At 32.0% G+C, this 25,422-nt stretch overlaps 1 protein-coding gene across 2 annotated transcripts in view; it reads left to right on the forward strand.

The window, feature by feature from the left end:
* The window catches only part of LOC126734688 (structural maintenance of chromosomes protein 4), a 217,319-nt gene that overhangs the window by 57,098 nt on the left and 134,799 nt on the right, over window positions 1–25,422 (forward strand). For both annotated transcript variants that reach the window (XM_050438398.1, XM_050438397.1), the window contains exons 9-12: window positions 2,866–3,068; window positions 12,982–13,166; window positions 17,811–18,200; window positions 18,255–18,417. In XM_050438398.1, coding sequence (XP_050294355.1) covers window positions 2,866–3,068; window positions 12,982–13,166; window positions 17,811–18,200; window positions 18,255–18,417 — 941 coding nt within the window. The remainder of the gene's footprint in view (window positions 1–2,865; window positions 3,069–12,981; window positions 13,167–17,810; window positions 18,201–18,254; window positions 18,418–25,422) is intronic.

A 25,422-nucleotide genomic window follows, 5' to 3' on the forward strand; every position in this document is an offset into this window, starting at 1 on the left:
AAATTGTGACCATTACCCGTATGAGCGCCAATGATGAATATAAAAATCCTAATTGTATGTCAAAAAAAGCACAATAACTATTTTTAAAAACCCACTCAAGTTAAACATCCCGTGTTTCTATATAGTTCTATTTACGAATAGGTTAAAATAAAAACAATAGAAACTCTGCATACTAAACTGAGCGTGAAGTTTCCGGCATATCAATCAATTTTTGCTTTTGCACCTACTTCTACACTTGTTCTAAAAGCACTATTTTTTAAAACTATTTTCCTATAGAAACACTTTTTTGTACTTAATTTAAATAAAACTATATCATCTCTATCATCTATTCACCTTTAACATATTATCGTAAATATATGCGACGTTTTTAAAATCTTGAATCTATTGTACCATTGAGCTGAAAATATAATTTGAATCATTTATCTAGACTGAGCTATTATCTCTTTCGAAAACTTCTTCAATTTTCTTTTCAAAAGCCTTTCCTATCTTTCCACTTGACGCATCAATAAACCTGATTTTGGCAGATTAAGAGAGAGAGAGAGAGAGAGAGATCATTCGTTAGCTTTAGTCCCTTTTTGCATGTCTATGTTGCAAAATTCAAAAAAATTCTCGAGGTTTCAGTATAAATTCTTACGGTAACAGGCAACAACTCACAATTTTTTCACAGTATCTTTGGGAAATCCACCTGATAATAAACTATCCATGTATACAGATCGTGTTATCGTGAGCTACGTATTACCCAAAATAATGGCAACACCGCTTGGTTGCGGCTTGCAGGCGGCGGAATTTTTCGTTTTTATTTTTTGAACCGTCAGCAGACCTCACTTTGCTGTGTTACTGCACGTTGCATTAATAATTTTTGAGCGTTATTTTCGTGTTTTTTTCACTATGGCTGTTTATACCCCTTCCGAAAGAGTTCAACTAATTAAATGGTTTTATGGAGGCAATTCGGCAGTACAATGTAGAGATTTGTTTTCAGTGACATTTGAGAATAGACCGATTCTTTGTGCAAAAACGGTTTTAAATGTGGTTACAAATTTTGAGACATCTTTTTGTCTTCAAGATTGTAAAAAATGCAACATAAAACGTCAAGAACCACCTGTTGAAGTGGTCCAGGATATAGAACGGCGGGAAGAAATGGTTTGCAGTACCCTAGAACTTGATTCGACACGGTCCACTAGAAGTGTTGGAGAGGAACTGGGAATGAGCAATAAAACTGTTGCTCGTATCTGGAAAAAATATGGGTACAAATGTTTCAAGTATTTAAAAACTCAGGAAATATTTCCTGAAGACCAGTGGCGAAGAATGGAATTTTGTGAAACCATGATGGAAAAGGCAAATGAAAACGAATATTTTTTAAAAAATATTTTGTTTTCTGATGAATCTTTTGTTCCGTTACATGGCAAACACAATTCTTCCATTGTTCGTTATTGGTCTTAGGAAAACAAGCATATAAGTTTTTAGTTTCGTACCCAGTATCCTCAGAAATTGAATGTTTGGGCAGGTATTTTGGGCGACAATGTTATAGGGCCATTTTTTATTGATGGCACTTTAAACGCCCAAAAGTACCTTGAGTTGCTGCAAAACCAACTTCTTCCTGCCATTCAAATCCTATCCTGGAATCGGTTTATTTTGAGCAAGATGGCTGTCCTGCTCATAACGCGGCTAGGGTAAAAGAATTTTTAACAAATACTTTTCCTAACCGCCTTATTAGTGGGACCGGGGATATTAAATGGCCTACTAGATCTCCAGATTTGTCTTTAAATGACTTTTATCTGTGGAGTTACCTTAAGCAGACCATTTACAAGCATGAATTTAGTAGGCCAACAAATTTAGAGGAGTTGCGAAATTAAATTGTCGAAGGTGCCAATTCCATTTTACCTGAAACTCTTTTGGAGGTGCGAAATAGCTTTTACGATAGGTTAAATTTTTGTTTAGCAAAAGAAGGCGGTTTATTTGAGCCTTTTATTTAAAAAAATGATATGTTGTTAAGTTTGTTTATTGGAGTTTTATTTCTGATTTTTTATTATATTTTTATCAGAGTCATATTCTATTTTTATCAGAATCATATTTTATTTTTTATTAGAATAACGCTTTAATTTTCATTATGCAAAACACATCATATTAAACATTTTCAGATTACAATTCTATGCGGGTTTTACACATTGTCATGTCTGTAAAACCCGCATTAGAATAAATATTTTAAAAATGCCTGGATTTTCGCGTAATATTTTGGGACATTTTGTCGCCAAACGACGCAGCTCCAACGAAAGTCAGATGTTTACTAATCCCGTCCTCGGGCCGGCCGGGGCGGTGCTCTGCCGCAGGCACTCGTACACGCGCGACGTTGCAAAATTTCGCCTCTATGCGGTTTCCTATAAGTAACGAACGAAAACACGATCTGTATGTCTTTTGTAAATAGGCAAAATGTTAATTTCAATAGAATGGCATAAAATAGTGTTATTAGCCTGATTTGTTGAATGTTTTTATATTAAATGTCTTAAATGCGACAATTTATAAAATGCTCACAAAATAGAACAAATTACACAGGAAAATCAATAAGTGCCAAAAGTACGAGGAAAGTTTGGATTTTAATGGCGATCACTCTTATTTCGATGTCACGTAGGCGAGGTGCATATGCGCAAGATCAAATCACTATAATACAAGTATTCGTTGTAACTAATAGGGGCCGCCCTACTTAAACAACTTAAAAATTAAGTTTTGGATTACAAACGCTAATTATTACTTGTTATTTAATGTTAATTATTATATCCAAAATATATATAAATACATAAATATTAATATCCAAAATAATAATATTTCTATCTATTAAAATACATATAATTTTATTGAAATTATTCGTAGGGCGACTTGGGTGCCATTGACGCTAAATACGACGTCGCTGTTTCAACCGCCTGCGGTGCTTTAGACAATATAGTGGTGGACACAGCGGATACTGCGCAATGGTGCATTGAGTTTTTAAAAAAACATGACATCGGTCGTGCAGTCTTTATTGCCCTGGAGAAACAAGAATATTTGTGGGATCAGGCGACTACCAGAATCAATACGTAAGTTATTTTAGTGACATTACGAACATTACCTATAATTTTATTAATGCATTTGCAAGAGTCATATTATTTTTATCAAGATCAAAAATCTTTCAAAAAATCAAACCAAGATGGCTCAAGCAAAAAGATTTTTAATATAGTCTTTGGCTTTTAATCCGTCAATAGATACGTTTACAACGCGCGGATCTATTAAGTCCATGGATCAAATGATAGACTATTTTTATTTAGTACAGCCCTGTTTACAAGGATTGATTTTGAGGGTTAAATTAGTCCCGGATTATCTCTAGGATCAAAATGTCAGTTGAAGTGAGTTTAGACGAAGAATTATAGGACATAACCTCTAAATCTTTAAAAGTGTTATTGTTTTAAGATAATAAAAATAAACTAATAATTTCTTTTTGAAGGCTTAGGCTTGTCCTCTGTATTTTCTTTATTTTTGTGTACAAAAATGAAGACCTCGTAAGCTAACATCCAATAAAATGTCAAACTTGTCATTTTGGTACTTCAAAATAAGTATTTTGCATAGAATTAATTCTTTCGAAGCATTTATTATAAAGAATCGTTATTAATAATAATTATCACACCATAATAAGTGCAAAGATTTATAGGATTTTCGTGGTATAGAGTTTTTATTTTTTTAACTATCTACCTAGGGAGATAAACTTCGACAATAGCTGTAAGACAATCGTCTTTCGAGTACTAACAAGCTGTATGTTGTTATAAATTGTTAGGATATACCTGGGGACTCATAAGAACTCATAATATAGTGTAAGATCTGCTATGTCCTAGGTATTTTTACTTTTATGTTGCTAATTAAGTTAAAATAAACATTACTTATATTGGAACGTCTTGTTTTTTATTTATAGTATTTCGGTGTTTTTTAATTTCAATCATTTCATTTAAGAGTCTCTTTTTATAATTTTGCAGTCTTGGTTGTTTCAAAATCAAATGGTTGTTGAAACTTTTTAGTTAAACTTAAGTGCACCGCAAGAGCGGCTTTTGAATTATATTAATAAGTACATACTTTCAAATATCTTGACGTCTGACTATTGTTCCTTAAACATCGCATTCCCAACATGGAATTTTATAGATTGTATTACTTTCTAGGACCTTTGGTGTTTTTTGTTTTTAATTTTGAAAAGAACTGTTTGGTTGTATTTTTATTCATAAAAGCAATATTAATTTTATCGTTCAGTATAATAACATTGCTTTTAAGAATTAAGTTCTCTTGAAATCTTTTCAGAGAGATTACTGACATAGGGTGTTTTAAAGATTTTTTTTCAATAGCTTTGATTTGCTGTTGAGCTGTTTGATTAGTTTTAAACAATATTTTATTAATTTATTTATTTAATGGATAGTTATTATTTAAACGTAAGTTTTTAATATTGAGAAGATTCTTTTTCTGATAGTCGATAGGAGACAATTATAGTGCTCTACTTTTCAAATTTTTTATAATATAAAATGTTCGTTTGAAAGAGTGATTAGAGTTGTAGTTTAAACATTTTTCTGAGAATGTTGGCTTTTAGTACCAATCTATTTTTGTTATTTATATTTTGGTTAGTAACAAAAACCAATAAATGAAATAACAAGGAAAGGGATTCATTTGTTAGCCTCGATATCAATTATAAATTCCAGTTTTGAATGAAAACTATTAAATGCGTTAATAAGAACATCAATTTCGTCAGCAGGTGGTACCGTTTGAAAATAAAATTTAAAAGGTAATTAATTAATACATAATTTTTGAAGTTTACTCATAATGATATCAGAGCAAATAGGTGATAAACAATTACTCATACCTAATCCAAACAAAATTAAGCAAGCTTTCAAACTGAGGTCACTATACTCTATTTCAGAAGTGTATAGAAATAATTCACATATAAATTTGAATCTGGGTAAATAGAAGTAATAGCACAACAAACGTAAGGACAGTTATATGAGATCCAAATGTAAAATCTTGATCAAATGTAAGTCCAAGATTGTTAAGTTCGGTTTAAAAAGAATCACAAGTACCCTTTAGAAACGGCCTTTTAGTAGTAATAGTCTTATTTCACAATTCACTTTTTTTCTGGATTAAGCACTAGTCCTTTTTTTCTTGGACCAAGTGCTTAGTTTTTCTCAATTTTTGTGAATAGGGATAAAGGGTGGAGACTCAAGAGGATAAATAGATTTTGCCATCGTCGGCCTACTAATGATAAGAAATTAAAAGATTTTTGAGCAAGCCAGCTGTGAATAATAGTCAAAGTCAAAGTCAAAAATAGCTTTATTGTTACGTAACATAATCTGTTGTTAACAAAGTATTATATAAAACCTTAAAAATAGTTGACAACATAATCTTTTACAAAAATATAAAAATTTTAACAATTCTTACATACATAGAATATAGAACACACCCAAAGAAAAGGTAGTAAGAAGTCACATCACGCTACGCAAAACTCTTTACTGTCAAAAAGTATTTAAAAACTCGTCTAGAGAATAAAATGCTTTAACAAGTAAAAGTTTCTTTATATTTTTTCTAAAACGTTTTTCACAATTTATTAGCCTTATATATAGCCTTATATATAGGTGGTTAAAAAATACAATAAGCAAATGCCTTAAAACTGTTTCCTCTGGTACCCCCCTAGTTTTGTTGAGGTGAGAAGTTAAGACTGTAAATAAAAAGACCTGTCTCATGTCTTAATATATACTGATTTATTTTGCCTTCTTGCTAATATACACACCATTGACCGGGTTTTAGGAATTTGGATAAAATTGATAAAACTATTAATAGCAATACAGAGTGGGACTTACATATCCATAATAACAATAGTGATCTATTTATTTTTAGACAGTGACCGCCTAAAGTTCCGCATAAATTCGATAAAAATTAGAGACATGATTTTTTGAGAAAACGCTCGGACCCGTCGATTTTTATTTTAAGTTGCGCATTATTTCACATAAATTTTTGTATACAGGGTGGAACAAAAAGAAGATATGACGTCATCGGTCATTTTTTTAAATGGAATGCTATATTTTTTATTGCATTTATGAAATATAGGCAGTTTCGTATAACACACCTTATCTCAAAACTGTTTCCGAAATATTTACATTTAAATAACAAGAAAACAAATAAGTACGTCTATTTACAAATTAAGGTAAAATCGAGGATAAAAATAATGTTATAAACACTGCCAATTGTTTCTATTTCCATGGTTGCAGTTGTAAAGAATCTCCATTTTCGAATGTCACTGTCAGTTCGAAAATTAATAGTTTTTATCAGAATAAATTATGGCTAATTTAACGGAAACCCAACGAATTGAAATTTTGATTATGCTAGGGTACGGGGATCGAGTGTGCACGCAAAAAGAAGTAAGTGAACTGTTTAATGCCAAATACCCAAACCATCCTATTTCTCAGTAAACAGTTAGTAGAATAGAGCACAAATTCATAACTTCAGGTCATGTTAGGGATTTGCCAAGATCAGGTCGTCCAAAAATTTCTGAAGAAACAAAATTAAACGTTCTGCTCTCTGTCGAAGAAAATCCAAACAATGCAATTTCACAAATTTCAGTTTATAATAATATAGCCGGCACGTCAGTAAGACGCATCTTAAAAGCAAACGAATACCACCCTTATAAAATTAGACTAATACACGAATTAAATGAGCACGATCCTGATCAAAGAAACCAATTTTGCGAGCAAATGAGGAACATTTGCAATAATAACCGTCAGTTTGTTTCATAATAAACGAGTTTTGTTTTCGGATGAAGCAACTTTTTGTTTAAACGGTGTCGTAAATCGGCAAAATTGTCGGTACTGGTCAGTGTCAAATCCACAAAAAAATAGTAACTAACAGTAAATCTATTAATGTTTGGGCTGTTATCGTGGACAATAAAGTAACCATATATAAGGGCCATACTTTTTCGAAGAAAACTTAACAGGACAACGCTATTTGAATTTTCTTCAAGAAGATCTTATTCCTGCTTTGGCTGCCCTATACCCAGACGAACCAGACCTTGCTGTCCCAACAGATAATTTGTGGTTTCAGCAAGACGTCGCAGCGCCACATTTCTTTCGAGATGTCCGTAATTACTTGGATACAGTGTTTCCAGGAAGATGGATAGGACGAAGAGGGCCTATAGAGTGGCCGGCCAGGTCACCAGACCTAAATCCCTGCGACTATTTTCTATGGGGGTACCTGAAAAGTAAAGTTTATATTGAGAAGCCAAACAACGTAGAAGATTTGAAAAATAGAATTAGATATGAAATTAGACGTATATCACCCGAAACAATTGATAGTGTTTTACATGAGTTTATAAACCGTCTTACTCTCTGCCAAGAAGTAAATGGGGATCAGTTTGAACACTTGATACATTAATAAGAGTTTTCACAGTTTATAACATTTTATCCTCCATTTTATCTTAATTTGTAAATAGACGTACTTACTTGCTTTCTTGTTGGTTAAATGTAAATATTTCTGAAACAGTTGAGTTTTGAGATAAGGTGTGTTATACGAAACTTGCTTGGAATTTCGCCTATATTTCATAAATGCAATAAAAAATATAGCATTCCATTTTAAAAAACGATCGATGATGTCATATTTTTTTTTGTTCCACCCTGTATACAAAAATGTATGTGAAATAATGTGCAACCTTAAATAAAAATCGACGGGTCCGAGCGTTTTCTCAAAAAATCATGTCTCTAATTTTTATCGAATTTATGTGGAACTTTAGGCGGTCACTGGTCAGGTAACATTCTAACATATCACATTTTTCAATATGCGTAAAAGGCATTTTACTAATTTAGATTTTACAAAAATCACAAACTTTGCTAACATGTAACTGTCAGTATTTCTTTATTTAATAAAATCTCTACAGCTACTGTCATTTTATTATTCAAACAATGATTTATTTGTTTTGCTCTCAAAAAGTTCAAGGCCAACTTGCCTAAATTTGACAAAATTATTAATATTGCTATAACTTTGTTATTTTTAGGTTTAGGCTATTAGTGTAAATAAACTTTTTTATTAAGAAAATTATTATCTTTTGATTTATGTAAAAACATACAGGGGATGCCATTTAACAAAAGTACATTTTTCACATTTTCTCGAAAACGCGATGTTCAATTTTTTTTCTGTTTTCACCATTTTAATCAACAGAAAAAATTCTACTAGTTTGCTAATTTAACCGACCCTGTATCTTAAACATTAACAGAGATACCAATAGTACCGACTTAATCGGAGGCACCCTGTATATCTATACTTATGTATATGTGAGATCCTTCCCCTTATAATAAAAATAAACTCTTAATCCTAGAAACAACATCAAAATGTAATGTAAACTAGTAAAATATTTTCCCCCTGAAATAAGAAAGTGAAAACAAATGTTTATTTATATTATATGAATAAAATATAAGAAGTATACTACTTATATCTAAATTCTTCTATCGATAGTTTATTCTATCTGGAATCTTAATTCCTCTACCTGATTTCGTGGTCACTGTATTATTTACAGAGCCGGGACGACAATTATTACAATGATTAGTGAGTGTCTTATCTTTATGTATATATCTGTCCTGAGTTGGATAATAAGCACTATATATCCTTTTACGTAAGAATTTCCTGTTTCTAATTATTGTGTTGCTATTTAACTTTTTTATTTGTTAAGTCCTATACAATTGTTGCAGCGTACCATTTTTTATCTTCTAATTGCACAAATACAGGTTCACTCATTTTATAGTCATTAAGTCGTACTGAACCTCTATCAAAATATTGTTTCTGTTTTATTTGTTGTTTGTTTTAACTGTTTATAAATTTTATTGTGATTAAGGAGCTGTGGTTTCAATAAAGACTCATTAACAGGTAAAATATCTCTTAGTCTTCTTGAATAAAAATTCCGTTTGATTGAGGATATCTGGGACTGCTGATAATGTGATCAAACTTCCATTCCTCAGTAAAACACTTATTGTGAATAAATTAGAACCTATCTTAGTCCAAGGAATACTTGGAACGTCATGTGACACTAGGGCCTCCTTACCTTGCGATCTCTTAAATTTTTGACAAGCTAAATATCGAGATACAAATTCCTCAATATCTGTTGCCATATTAGGCCAGAATACTGAATTCTTGCCAAATTTTTTGTACGCTCTATACCTTGGTGAGCTCTATACTTTGTACTATGATTTTATTTTGCTTGTATAAAATACCATGTATTAATGGCAGTTCATCTTTTGTTTTCAAAATATTTTGTAACTGGGGATCAAGCTATTTTATATTTTTGGGCCAACCTTCCTTAAAGGTAATAACCTTATTTAAAATTAGATTATTTTTTGTTTATTTTTGTGATTCCTAAAATCTTTTGTCAGACATTTTAACAAATGTTTTTACCAAGCAAACTTGTGCTTCCAAATGCTTTGTTATATCACTATTATTTATTTTATTAGGATTTAACTGCTCTTGATAGAACATCTGCAATAAATAATTCTTTTCCGGGTGAATAAAATAATTTAAAATTAAACTTTTGTAGACGAATTAGTATACGCTGAAGACGTATAGGACAATCATTTAAATTCTTTTTACAAATTGAAATAAAAGGTTTATGATCTGTTTGAATTTGTATTTTCTTACCAAAAAAGAATTGTGAGATTTGCTCGCACCCCCATAACACTGCATAAAGTTCCTTTTCATTAAAAAGAGAGATTGAGGCGTATGCTACAGGCATATTTTTTTGTAATAAAACTGCTCCCATAGAACCCTTCGAAGCATCAACAGACAAAATACAGAGCCCATTAACATCATAATATCTTTGAACAAGCGACTGTGTAAGACATTTTTTTTAAGAGTGATAGCTGGATCATTTACGTTGTTCCAATGCCAAAAAATAGATTTCTTTAATAACTGCCGCAACGGAGCTGTTCGTTCAGCGTGATTTTTAATAAATCTAGAACAATAATTAATAACGTCTAAAAACCTTTGAAGTGATTTCTTATCTGTGGGATTTGGTATTTCCAAAATAGCACTTATTTTAGATGGATCTGGGTTAACACCGCTTAATGTAAAAACATATCTTAAAAATTTGATTTCTGTCTTAAAAAATTGACATTTCTTTTTATTAAACTTAACGTTATTTTCAGGAGCAACATGAAATACTTTTGCCAATCGTTCTTTAAGTTCATTTATAGAAGCCCCATAAACAATGATATCATCAACAAAAATATCGACTCCTTCTAAATTAAAGATGTTTTTAAATTTTTTATGGAAAACTTCACTTGCCAAAGTTAACCCGAATGGTAGCCTTATAAATCTATACCTTCCAAATGGCGTGTTAAAAACGCACAATTTTTTGAAGATTCTTCATCCAGTTTTATTTGCCAAAATCATTTGTATGCATCTAAAATACAAAAATATTTCGACCCCGAAAGGTTTGGGCTCATTTCTTCAAAAGTTGGTAGTTGAAAATGTTCCCTTTTAATAGGTTTTTAGGACCTAGGCAAATTCTCTCTCAAAAAACCATAGAATTAATCGAATAAGTAGGTTCATTATTTTTTATTTATTTTTTTTTTTATTTTATATCGTCAAGAGTCTTTCGTCTATCGTCAAAAGGAACTTTACGCTGTGCATGAACTACGGGTTTTATTTTTTTATCGATATTTATGTGAAATTTTCCAGGTAAACAGCCCAAACCATTAAACAAATCCTCGTTTTCTTTAAAAATTATTTCTGTAGAATTTTTTATTTTATTTACTCTTTGAATAAGGTTAAATAAAATGGAAGATTCCAAACCCAATATGGCAGAAGATTTTTCATTTACAATATGAAATTTTATTATATTTTATACATCTTTGAATTCACAATTTAGATATACTTCTCCAATAACATTAATTTTTTCATTTGTGTAAGTAGTTAAATATACTTTAGAACGGGTTGACATATCAATTTGAATATTAATGCGTTATAAAAATTAATAAGGAAGCAAATTTAACTTTGATCCAGTGTCTAATTTTAATTTTGTTTTTTCGCCACCTATCTGCATTTCCAGCAACCACTTATTTGATAAATTTTTAGTTTGAACTTCACCAACACAGATCTATTCGCCCAATGAATCACTTTCACTTTCACAAAGATGGTTCTCAATGGCATTAACTGGCTGTTGGTTATAAAGACACATTAGAAAAATGACAAATATTTTTGCACACATTGCATTTTTTAAATAGGCGGGACACCTGGTGGGGTGATGAGTATTTCCACACTTTCCACAAGGACGTTTTGTGTCTGGCCTGATATATTTATTTGTTTTAAGGATATTTGTGCTTGTATCTTCACAGTTGTTCACAAATTGTATGTTCTCAGTTTTCAGAAGTCGTTGTCTCATTTCATCACTAAAAACTTCAGACGTAAGAATGCTTTTTACTACGTCATCCTTCAGCGTCCCAAATTCACAGCCCAATGCCATATTTTTTAACGCTGTAATGTACTGCTTAATAGTTTCGCCATCTTGTTGCTTTCTTGTGAAGAATTTGTATTTTTCATATTCAATATTCTTCTTGAGAATAAAATTTTCCTCGAATTTTTTTAACAAAACTTCAATTTTGTTTTGTTCGCGTTCCTCCAAACAAAATGTATTATAAATATGCAGAGCTTCTTCACTCAAAAAATGTAATAACTGAGCACATTAAATTTCTTCCTTTTTTGTAATAGTTCTACTAGCTTTTTGATAAATAAGGAATATCACCCATATTTCACTTAATGATTTTTATCGTTTTTAGTTCGCAGTGCCATGTAAATAAAAGACCTGTTTCATGTCTTAATATATACTGATTTATTTTGCCTTCTTGCTAATACACACACCGTTGTCCGGGTTTTAGGAATTTGGATAATGTTGATAAAACTATTAATAGCAATGCAAAGTGCGACTTATATATCCATAATAACAATAGTGATTTATTTATTTTTATCTATCTATACTTATGTCTATATGACCAAGACTTAAATTTAAAAACACATAGGACTATTGATAAGACAAGATTACAAGATTTAAAGTACAGTCCATCTGACAAACAAAACGGTTTCTAAGAAATCACTTTCCAAATCTAAGAGAATCGAACCGGGGAATCGGGATATCGGAATATTTAAATTCAAACACTGTTTCTATTTTATGAAAGATTATTGTGATAAAATAAGAATTGCAGTCAAGTTACTTATTCACAATTGTTTTTTTTCTAAGATTCTCTAATTAAAGTCAAATATTTGTTTTGTGTGTAGTGTAGAAGCGTAAATTCTAGTTCATTTTCTGTTTTGTTCCTTATTTTGAACCTACGAAGAAAAATCACGTATAATTTCTTTAGAAAAAGATCTTTTATCGAGTGATAGATTAAATACAAGTCGGTTATTTTCAGTCTCAGTCGAATAAATTATTATCATCCAAGATTTTCAGTTTGAATGTTTTTAAGCATCTAAGGTTTAAAGTGTATAGGACCTTTTTTGTTTAGAACCTGAATTAATTTCGATTGGTGTAAAAATATATAGAGCATCCCATTTAAAATAAATGTTTTTTTTTTAATAATTTAAAGGTAAGATGTTCAATTTTAACTGTTTATGAGAGAAGAAAATGCGACAACTTTGTTAATTTAACCATCAACGAAGTTGAACTTCTATCTCCATCTTGTATAAAGAATCAAAATAATAAAAAGCGTTTTCTTATTATAGTCCTAAAAATTAAAGCATCGGGTCTCTTTATTTGAAGTCTTATTTTTCGTGCAAAATTCGTTAAACTTTCTAATTCATTTCCTCATATGAAAGCTAAGTCACTTCAACAGTCACAATAATGTAAAAATTGCAATTTCTAAATCATTTGAGTTTGGCATAATTAATGTTCATATTTACAGCAATCTTTTATTCACTTTTTGGTTAGAAATATTTTATTAACTTTGATTTTCTTAGACCAGAAAATGTTCCAAGACTTTACGATCTGATTAAAGTCCAAGACGAAAGGGTCAAGACAGCATTTTATTATGGCTTGAGAGATACTTTGGTAGCCAATGATTTGGATCAGGCCTCACGCATCGCCTATGGAGCCCGAAGATACAGAGTGGTGACATTAACTGGGGATTTGATTGAAACTACAGGTAAAAAACATTGTTTCATTAAATTATTTTTTGGCTTGAGATGTAAAGTTTATGAAAAATAATAATATAAACTAACAATAAAATAACCAATATAAATATATCAACGCGGAATGTGTAAGAGAAAAAAGTCTCTAAAAATAAACATTTTTCCCCATATACTCAAATATACGAGAGGAAATGAAAAAGTAAGTTTCCTTGTGTTGGAAAAATATTAGGCACTACTTTTAGCCTATAAAAATAATTTGACTTTATTCTTTCACTCTTAGACTGTTCTTTATGCTCTCGTTTTGCGTACTCTCTTATTGTGAAGTGCTGGTCACCCAAGTATTGATAAAAAAGCAGGATAATCGCACAAGTCTTTGGTGCTAGTGGTTTAATTAGTTTGGTGCGGCGGTCCTCTTAGCTAGGGAATCGGCGGCTTGATTACCTTACTGTGGTTTTGTTTCTTGATTCAGCTAACTTCTACCCTTTTAGTGGAAAATTACACAAGGGTGTGGGGCATTGTTGTACTAGTTTTGACGTGATGCGTGATCTGGACTACATAAACACTACCTATCTGCAATCTGTTTGAATAAACAACCTTTTTTTCACCTACGTACTGTTGATTAATTATTCTGCCGCCAGGGTTACGCCGGTATATTTCCGTTTGAAGAACACTTGCCATACTGTTTCTTGAATGCAAAGATTGGTTAAGCAGAGTCTACTCTAGCCTCTAGTACTAGGCGGAGAGCCTTCTGCAAAATTAGCAGGGTATTCCTTAGTGAATCTTTCACATTGAAAAACATAGTACTCGATGTGACAAAACAGGAGCCACCAATAAGAATTTAAAAAAATAGCCTGTAAATTAAACTTTGAAAACCTACATTTTTGGTGCGAAATCAGACTATGGGTGCCGTGATTTAAATATGACCCAAATGAAAGTTTAAACCTTCCCGAATAAAATTGCGAGACAGTTTTATCACTAACCAAAATTCTTTATTTTTACTCTCGGCACGTGTTTCGTTGACGATGTTAGCATCTTCGGGAGAAGATTACAACTAAACTAAAACTACTTACAAATGGCCTTATACTAATGACATTATTAATAAATCGGAAAATGCAATGAAGCATGGCCGAACACGTCTTAAACATTAACTAAACTATACAGTGAGGACGCGCAAGTTGGAACAAATTCATTTTTGATGCGATTTTTTTGATGATGAATTCATTCAGGTTGACAGATGGCGCTACAGTGAGTAGTGTTAGCCTGTCACGGTGCTCTACAATTTTTATAGTTTAAACAACAGTAGTGATACATAATTTTCGTAACAGCTGACGATTTAAGTGAAAAGTTCAATTTTAATAGTGTTTTTCTGAGGATCTTGCCTTTCCCGCCAAGAACATGGGACTGTCATCAGTAGATATGCGTGAAATTAAATCAACCATCGTTAGCACTTTCAATGACAAATTTCTAAATGAAATAGTAGAAAAGGTATCATACGTCATAAAGAAACAGTTTGAACAGCAACTGGAAAATCAGCGAAAAATAATCGACTCCATAAATACTAAGGTTATAAGTTTAACGAATGAAAACAAGCATCTAAAGGGGCTCATCGATAATCAAGAACAGTCGCTGCGCAATCAAAATATACGCATATTCGGCGTAAAAATGGAAGAAGGAGAAAATTTGCATGAAAAAGTTCACTTACTTATAAATACTAAATTAAAGGTAAACATACCGCATACCGAGATAAAAAATTGTCACCGGATCGCACCTACAATGCCTAGTGATAAGCCGCCTGCAGCAGTTCTCGTGCGGTTTTCCACCGATATTTCACGGGTATCGGTACTAAGACACGTCTTAATTTACTAACTAGTGCCGTTCGTTTGTTCGAAAAGCATGCATGGGTACTCAATGGAAACGTGTATATAAAAGTGAAAAATGTTGTGCATCGCATTTCCTCGCAATCAGAGCTTGCCGACTTCAAACCGGATGGTTAATACTTTATTTTGGACATATTTAAAGAACTTGTAAGTCATTGGTTAGAGGCAGTATTTTCGGTATAATGAATGTTCACAACCGAGTGATGGTTCTTTTTGCTGCATTTTTTCTTAATAACTTGTTTTTTGATTCATTCCAATATTAGTTTTCCTACAAAAACAAAAAGCACTGGCTTAAAGGGAACAATGCAATAATGCAACTTTATTAGCAACATTTTTTTTTTAGGAAATATGGATAACAGTGGTTTTAAGAGTTATAAATTTGTCCTAAAATCGGGTATTTCCCCCACGAGCTTCAACAACTCTCGTTCTTTCGGGCAGAGATTCAATGAAAGAAGTAATCGGATCTTGGGGTATTTGTTGCCATCGTTTGTTAGTGCTTCTTCGTTCCAGTATATTCCATAAGTTCTCAATGGAGTTGAGGTCTGGACTTCTTGAGGGCCAGACCAATACATGTACGTCAACGTCAATTAAATATTGCCTTTTTATATGTGCGGTCGAGCATTGTCGTGCATCAGCAAAATGTTCTCCAACAAATGGTTTATAAGGCACCACATGTTTTTCTAAGCACTCCTTAACGTATCTATCGGCGTTAATACCCCCTTAAAGTGTAACAGGGTCTGTACGGGCTTCCAATGAAATACCACTCCACACCATCACCCCTCCGCCACCAAATTGGACTCTAGGAGAGATACAACATACGAGCGAAAGCTTGTTATATATTGTGAGATGTGACTTTGTGTTTTCTTTGTTTTTGTCGACTTCTTACCAAAGCTGGAGCCGAGATATTATATTCTCATTAGTAGATATTATGTATATCTTTTTCAAATAATCTCCATAAAAACTAGTCTACTATTATTCTAGTATTCCAAATGCGTTTTTTACAATACGTTTCGTCTGGAAAGTCAATAGTTAAACATTTTTTTCTTGTTCAGTTAAACCTCTTTTCTTGTAAGGCTTCATTATTTAGACTGTGAGAGGAAACGCATCATCAGCTACGATTTCTGGTAAATTTAACCTCTTATTCTGCAGCGATTCGAAAAAAGATGAGTTTCGAAAAATCCTTATCTGAAAAATGCTATTTTGTTTTTTTGTGTTTTTCCTTTTAATTGAAAAAATCTGAGTTACTTTCCTCAGGACTTCTAATGTTAACGTGCTTTCCATCCAATACTCCAATTACATTTGTAAAGCTCCAGCGCTGTTTGAAGACACTCTGAGAACACGTTTGCAGATAGTGATAAAGAAGTAATTAAATCTGCAATGCAAAGGCTTGAAAAAATTTCAAATAATATCACGACAGCTACTAAAAAAAAATTTTATTTGATGCGTTTGGCCAAAGTGTTGCATCGCAGTTAAATGCCATACCACTTAAAGATGCTGTTGATCTCCAGTTACAGATTTAACAGTTAATTACAAAACATCGTATTCGCGAACTTCAAGGAGATGGGCAACCTCCACGACCCATAAATTCGGGTTATAATGTGATTCATATTTCAGATCACTCGAAAAACTCTGTAATCCAAGAAGACACGGACCAAGTATCGGAATATACAGATGAATCTATGCTGTCGCTCTTTGATCTTTAGCTTGTTGTGCAATGTTTCCGTTAAATAAACTTTTGACTCATTAATTTGTATAACATAAGTAATAAATAGTGTTTCGTTACTAATTATCTATTACTAATATATCTACTTATATGCAAAGTACGCACCTTTAAATATTTCGCTAACACCGTTCTAATAGCGTCACAAACTTCTGGAATAGATCACGATATTGTAGTAACAGGTAATCGATATAAATACTGCAAGGTAGTGAATGAAATTCCCGTAGATAAATATCTTAACGTTACTTCCAGTTTGAGTTTAGATGACAATGGCTCACGCATAACTGTCCATTTCCGTTGAATCAAAGGATGCAATTTATTCAACAAGACTTCGAATTCCTCTGGGTTTAGTCTGAAGAATTATTTAAATGAAGAAGTATTTTCATTTCTTAACTTTTTACATAACTGATGTGAAATGCCAAATTGCTTAAGTCTACTTATCCAACTTCTTACCAAAACCCGACATCCGACATTTCGTTTTTTCTTTTTAATAATTTTTTTGATATAATTACAACCAAAATCGTACTAACGAGCGCCACACATGATTCACACACATCTCATTGACGGAATCCATTATGCAAGTAAAAAGAGGTTTATTGCCAAGTGGTCTAGGGTATCTAGCGAATCATCTCAATACGACCACGTATCTAGCATACGTATTCGTGGTGCGATTCACGAATGCTCTTTTCCTATGTGATTCCTCGCATCGTGTGCAGCCGCCTTTATACACCTTTCGCATTGTCTTTTACATCCCATATTTCAAGCAAATGGATGATAGAGTCATAGGGCAATAAACTTTGGGAGAAGGATATTCCAAATTCCCTAGTTTCGGAAGAAACACAACTTCGACTTCTCTACATGTCTTCGGGATGTATCTAAGAAGGGTAGCGCCAGTATTTAAGATAAGATTTAAATTTTAGTCAAAAAATTGATATTGCTATATACGATTAATTTAAATTTCCTATGTCTACTCATAAGAAACGAATTGATGTTTTCCTGGGAAGACTCAAAGTAATTCCAGGCTAGACCAAATCGGAATTTAACGAAATTTTCTCTACAAGGTACTATGAGCGGCGGTGGTAAAAGAGTTCTTAGGGGCCGTATGGGTCAATCAGTGGCCGTAACCAACGTAGACCCGACAGAAATCCAAAACCTTGAGCAAGAGGTTCAACGAATGGAACAGAGAGTGCGTGAACTACGACAAAGGCAAGCAGCATTAGAAACCAAAATAAACGAACTTCAGCCGGCATTAAGACAGATGCAAATTGACTTAGAAAAATATACCAGAGAATTGAATAGTTTAAAGCAGCAACAGCCCAATATCGCCAGACAGATGAAAGAGCAAGAGGTCAAATCAAAATCCATAAAAGCGGACGCAAATCAAGTTAAGAAACTAACCAAAATCGTAGAGGAAAAGAAGGCGGAATATGAGGAAGCAGCTGAAACAGCAGGTAGGAAAGTAACGTATAAACTATTTATTTTACTATTATTTTATAATTTCCTAGGTGCCTTGCAACTAAAGGTAGACAAATTGACTAAAGAAATTAAAGAAAAAAGCACAGGAAAGATCAGAGCCGTGGATAAAAACATCAAAGATGCTGCGAAGACCATTGAATCCTCCAAAAGTGAAATTACAAAGCTGAAAGTGGCAGTTAAAACTGCTGAAAGGTATATTTTTTATTTTTAAAGCTTAATAAATTATCGTTTGGTTTAGGTTTTTACATTGGCTCAGTAATGTCTGGTCAAACGCTGTCATAATCTAATGGTAGATTGGTTTATGGATATATTTATTTCTTAAGCGCTAACGAACAAAATTTATTTAATAAGAAATTACTAGAAAGGAAAATATCAATTATGAAATAAGCAGAACTATTAATATAAGTAAAAAGTTTGTTCAAAGAACAACTATACGGTGTCCCATGTTATTTATTTCACCGGCAGAGCCAATTAACTTAAAATATCGAAAAAATACAATAATCTTGTCCATACACAGTGAGCGCAAACTGTCTCATTTGCACGCAGACCCCATGAACGCGCGTGAATTTGATAGTTTAGAAAAACGGATTTTACGGAGATGAAGGCAAACTTTAAATGCTTAAGAAATAAAGTAAAATTCAGTCGAACACGAGAATAACCTTAAATGATAAAAATTTATATTTTAAAATAACATACAAGACTTAGATAAATATATTTAAAAAAACATAAAATAAAAAAGTCCGCCTAAACGTTGGTTTAGTAAGTTATTCGTTAAACTTAAAATAATAGTAAACGAATATAAAAGTTAGTATCTATAAAACAAAAATGTTTGAAACTGCAAATATTTTGATAAGCCTAGTATTAACGTAAATTTTCAAATATATTTAATTCAATTCAAAACATTTTCTTGGACCATAAAAAATACAATTTCAATTACATTTAACAAGAATTATATAGATTTGAGGCAAAGAGGATCGAATCACGTTTATGAAAACCGATACCATCTTACTCAAAGAGAAAGGCGGTGACACTACCTTATAAAATAACTTAAGCCTAATGTTCATAACAAAAAATAAAGAAGAAAAAAAACAGAAGCTAAAATAAAACAAAAAATAAATTGCTAGCACAAACATTGCAATAGACTCGTATGGGAAGTACCTTTTTAACACGAGGTTTAGTGTCAAATAATTATTTCAAACGTTTTTTTTTCAATTGTCTTAGACAAGAAAGTCACAGATGTGTCTATAATACCTAAGCATATTCAAAAATTTATATAATTATAAAGGTCGAGATGTTATATATCATTCCATAGAAAAAGAGGACCAACCAAAAATTGATAATAGTGTTAGTTAAAAAAAAATGGGTTGTTAAAAATCGGCTATTTTCAGCTGCTAAAAATATTCTAATTTATGGCTGATTACCATTTACACCAAATAGATGAATTTTTCAAACATTTTGTTGCAGTTTTAAAATGGCGAAAAATATTAATTGTTCACTTACACATCAATAAACATTGAACACCATTTCATTTTAAGCTTTATCAAAATAATCGGTAAATTCATACTAGTACAGTGTCCTTTCGACCATTAATAAACTAATATTTTTAAAAAGCTAGTTGCAGTATTATCATTTACAGTTATCCTTCTTTTGCATAAAGTGTTATGTAATAAAATTGTACTTTTTGTTAAAATGATTTTTTTACAATTATTTACATTTGGCTTTCTAAAATTCTTGGGTTTTTATATAAATAAAAAACAATCAACAATAAAATAAAAATTAAGGACAATCTGAAACTTTTTTGTTCGACAATTTTTGCTGTATCTCTAAAAATAAAGTGGTCGGGGAGTAGTTAAAGGTGTCAGTAAAAAACACCCTTTATCTTAGAAATGGCTTAGTCGACTTTAACACAATTGTGTTCTTTAAAAAGGGCCATTCTTGGGCCGTTTTTGTTAGTTTCACGTGTCGTCACCAGAGGGCTTTTCTGACGATTCCGATAGAAATAGTAAATTTTCTCAAAAAAAATTAAATTCCTAATTAATTAAATTATTTGATATGGTTTTTATTTCATGAAAAAGTAATTAAATGATGCCCCAAAAGGCTCGCGAAAACCACATCTTGATATCTTATTCCTAACCTAAAATTTAGGCCATAGAAAATTTTATACGAATATTGAAACTAATTTAATTTTTTAATTCGAATTTTCTTTTATATTAATTTGTGAGCCTGAAAAGGACCGATTCAAAAGATGAAGGCTTTTAATTAGATCATGTAGATGTTCAAAATGTTGACCATTATGATCTATGTATTTTTAAAGCCTCATAGGTAGACAGAACTATAGCGTCAATTCCAGCCCAAAATGATTCCTAATAGTCTTAATTCCTAGTATATTCCTAATTGCATTGCGAATCCGGATTTTCATATCTTCTCAGATATATGTCCTTTATTTCACCCCATAAATAAAAATCAAGACAAGTTAAATCTGGTGATCGTAGAGGCCATTGAAGAAAGAGACTCCCTCTTCCGATCCACCGCTGTTAAAACATGTTTTGCCACAATTCCAATGGCACATCTTCCACCAACAACGGTAATTGATTGGTCAAAAAGTTAAGACGTTTCCATTTAGGGATTGTTCGAACAAGTATGGCCCAATAATTCTGTCTCCCAGTATACCACAACACATATTTAAGCACCAACGATCTTGGGCTGAACTTCAGGCAACCCATGCGGATTTTCTGCAGACCAGTAATGCATATTGTGCAGATTGACTATACCGTCGCTATTAAAGGTGGCTTCATTGTTCAAAGAATTTTCAATAAAAATTATTTGTTTTCCCGAATCATACTCAATATCTAATGACAATCGTCTAAACTGATCGAAAATTTCCTCTTCTAAGGCTTCTAAGGCAGCTGATGATATGGATTCATTCTAAAATTAATTGAAATTACTAGTAAAAATTAAAATAAATATTAGACAAATTCAAATTAGTCAAATAAGAGTATATTGTGACGGTCATTTAAATGGTCTTTCAAAATATTTTAAACCATTGTTCGCGATATGCCAAACTCAAGGGATAAGGCTCTTGTGCTAATATAAAGATTTCCTTGAATGTATCCCAGTACGTAGTTAATATTTTCTTGGGTCCTTTCAATTCGTTGCCGTTGAAATGTAGGCTAAAAACTACTATTGGCTCGTAAATAAGCCATTAATCCGGGAAAAACACTCACATTGCAAGGACGGCGATTTGCATATCGAGCCGCGTAAACTCTGTTTGCTACTGCGGCCTCGAATTGAAGACATTCAAAATAAACCGCAAGCAAGTCCACAGCTTTATGATTCATAAAACACATTATTACCACAGAATAAACGATCTCACAGAAGCGAAAGCTTGCGTCGGCTCCTTTGATATCCGTGAACCAGTTTTTTATAAGCCCAACTGACAGATGCACCCGGCGCAAATACACTGAGATATCTCGTAAAGTTGTAGTAAACGCATACACCGAACGAAGTGCTTTTATTTTTAAAATCAAAATGGTTATATTCATATAATACGGGAGCAAACTACAAAATTTAGTTACATTTCAAATAGGATTTTTTTTTGTTAAGGCCTATATTGGTCCTTGCTTTTTAGAATAATTATAATAATTATTATTTTTATAAAAATTGTTATTTGACAGTTTTGATACACGATAGAGGTGTAGGTTAGTATACTTTTAATTTGTTTTGGAATGGAATTTTTGTGTTAGTTGTTTTATGATAATGGTAAAAAATATTTGCCTTTAGTAAGGCACTAGCTGAGAAAAAGTCTGCTATTTGTGTGATGTTAATATGTTAACAATATACATATACATATGTACATAGATAGGTATTTTTAAATTAAATTTTAGCTGGAAGGTTTATACGCAGGTATGTTTTCTCGTATGTTTTAAACACAACACATTTAAGAGTAGGTATCATCGGCTTAAAAAGATATATGTATGTATTATTATATACATATGTAGGTACCACACATACGTCCATATTTTATAAAGGTATTATACTTTGTATAGTCGCCGTCCATTATGATAGTCTGGAACAAAATATAAGATTTTTAAGGGTTTTACTACAACTATATTATGCACTTGCATGGGTAAACCAGTCCATAAAAAGACAGATAATTGAAAATTAAAGTAATTATTCTTTATCACATAAAAATACTGTATACCTAAATCAACCTTAATATTTTTATCTATGTACAATGTTATGTACCTGCACGTATGTACACATACATAGATACATATGGTTTAGGTATATACATATATGTTTATTAAATTAAATAATGTTTATTCTGTATTTATTTGCATGGCACGACAAATTAATTAGGGAATATTCTGAACTTTTCAAAGCTTTTAAACAACCATAATAATAATGAATAATACATAATAATGCAACTTTTCTATACCTACTTTCTTTTATTATTGTTATTGCTCACCTTCTAATATCCCTAGGAAGCGAAAATAAACAACCCCTATACGCACAAAAAGTTGGCATTTTAGTGTTTTTTTTAAGTTTTTAGCACAACACAAATGAAAGAAAAAACAAAGTCACAGAGCACAGAGTTAAACTCCAAAACAAGGTAATCTGTAATACCTACTTAACAAAAATAAAATAAAAAACGGCAAATTACAAAATATCGCAAATATACACACTAACGCTCGTACTAATACACTAATTATGATCCGATACCCCACGTGGGCGACGACAGTTGTACCCGTTAGAATGGGAGTAAATGGGAGGAGCCTGAACGAAAAACCGGTTCGGTAAAAAGGGCTAGCCTTCGCTTCTGTGAGATCGTTTATTCTGTGTTATTACAACAAAAATTATACAAAATTAAGCGAAACTATTGACATTTTGAGGTATATTCCTGTTTTGTTTAAATATGTGTTTTTTTCGTTTCCATGGCTTCCTTCCATGGCCTGCTAATAATTGCCAAAAAAAATTAATCATAGGATTTTTGTATCAAATTTTAGGTTAGAAATAGATATCGAGATGCTGTTTTCGCGAACTTGTCTGGGCATCATTTAGCTACTATTTTATGAAAAAAAAATCATACCAATGCATTTAATTTTTTTGAGAACATTTACCATTTCTGTCGGAATGTTCAAAAAAGCCCTCTGGTGGCGACATATGAGACCTGAGATTCCTGTTCTCGTTTGTAGTAGAAACAGTTTGATTTAAGGTGATTTGTCCTACCACAATAGTTGCATCTTGTAAAAGTATATCTCTTCTTCGGGTAGCTATTACTATTGTTATTATACTTTGATTTTGATTTAAAATTCCGTTTATTGACAAATTTATTTTTGCCTTACAAAGAATGGAATTTTTGCTTCTTAAACGGCCTTGCTATTTTTTGGATCTGTTACCTGGACATGCAAAACTTTGCTAGTCGTGTCTCCACTTTCCTGCTGCAATTTTGTTTCTTGATCCAATAAACGTGTTTTTACAAAACCTAAATTGATGGTGTCTTCCGACAAAGTTTCAATGGCAGTCACTATCCCATCACATCACATCATATGAAGGCGGCAGAGTTAAGAGTAAGTGGGCTACTCTACTTCTTTATTATTATTATGATTTCATCAAACTTGATGAAATGTTCGATTAAAGGTGTATCTTGCTTGAATTTAAAACTTAGCAATTTCTTTTGAACAGCAAGCTGGGTGGCCAAACTTTTTCTTTCATAAATGGTATCCAGCTTTTGTAAAATTGCACGAGCAGTGTCCTCCTCGGTAATCATGCCCACCATTACATCGCTTAAGTATTCAATAATACAACCCTTAGCAATGAATTCCAATTGTTGCCAGTTGACAGGTAAGTCAATAGATGGATTTTCTTGTAACACTTGTGATGCACCCTCTTCGGCAATAAGAGCTTTTATGCGGAACATCCATATTGAATAATTAGTTCCATTAAACGAAGTAATATTACGTCGCACCTTTTTATTGTTTTCCATTGTCACTATTTTTTTTTTGCTCTAACAACACTGAAGTTTATTTACACTTTGAAAGTTTATAATTTTTTATCGCGTACCGAATTTTACCTATTAAGAATATGGGTAGAACAAAAACACAAATTATAATAACTATTCTTTTATTTTTATTACTTAAGCAGCGAATGAAGCAAAAGTCGAAAAAGGAATGAATATTAAATATATCCCTTTTAATACAGACTAATACGGACCTAACGAATCGGTCTTTGTATTAGTAAAAACACTACGTCAGTTATTATACAAACGCATTTATATTACAGTTGCTTTCTGTTTTCATAAAGAAAGATGACGATGTGGATATTGGCTTAAACTAAATATAAACATCATAAACCTCTCCAATAATAGAAATATATTGAGTCATATTTGTTGACTATTAAATACATCTATTTTAATACTTCGTATGTTAAGAAAGAAAGAAAGAAAATGTGCTATATTACGTAAGAATAATCTTGTGTACAAGCATCCTACAAGCTAAAAAAACAAAACACAAATACAATTTTGAACATACTTGAATTAAAGATAACTAAATAAAACAATCAATTACTAAATAAAGGTAACATGTTGACAAAACTAGAGAAGAAAAAAGGAAAAAAAGAAAACTTTCCAACATGTCCAAGGTTAAAACTTATCATTAAAAAAGTCATCCAGGTTATAATATGCCTTAGCCAATAAAAGCGACTTTAATTCTCTTTTAAATTTCTTAACATCCGATATATGTCTAACACACAGAGGAACATGATTGTAAATTTTTTTACTTATGTAAATTAATGAGTTTTTGGTAAGGGAAGACGTAGGAATAGGTAGGGGAACATCATTTACACGACGAGTCAAATGGCAAGTGTCAGAGGGTAGTTTGGGAATTTTGTGAATAAGAGCAGCTGTTTCTAAGATAAAGAGTGAAAAAAGAGTTAGGATTTTTTCAGAAATGAAGAGGGGTTTGCAAGATTCTCTTAACCTAGCAGTACACAGGTATCTAACTGCTTTTTTTGAATAACAAAGGTAATGTTAAGTAGCCCCTTATTGGTTAAACCCCAAAAAGGCAAGCCATACCGAATATGAGATTCAATAAGTGAAAAGTACACTGAACGTGCAACCACCCCTCCCAGCTCTTGTTTTGCCATTCTTACTGCAAAACATCCAGAAGATAATTTCCAAGCTAAATGTAAAATATGATC

The sequence above is a fragment of the Anthonomus grandis genome, chromosome 3, assembly GCF_022605725.1.
Source record: "Anthonomus grandis grandis chromosome 3, icAntGran1.3, whole genome shotgun sequence".
Classification (NCBI taxonomy): Eukaryota; Metazoa; Arthropoda; class Insecta; order Coleoptera; family Curculionidae; genus Anthonomus; species Anthonomus grandis.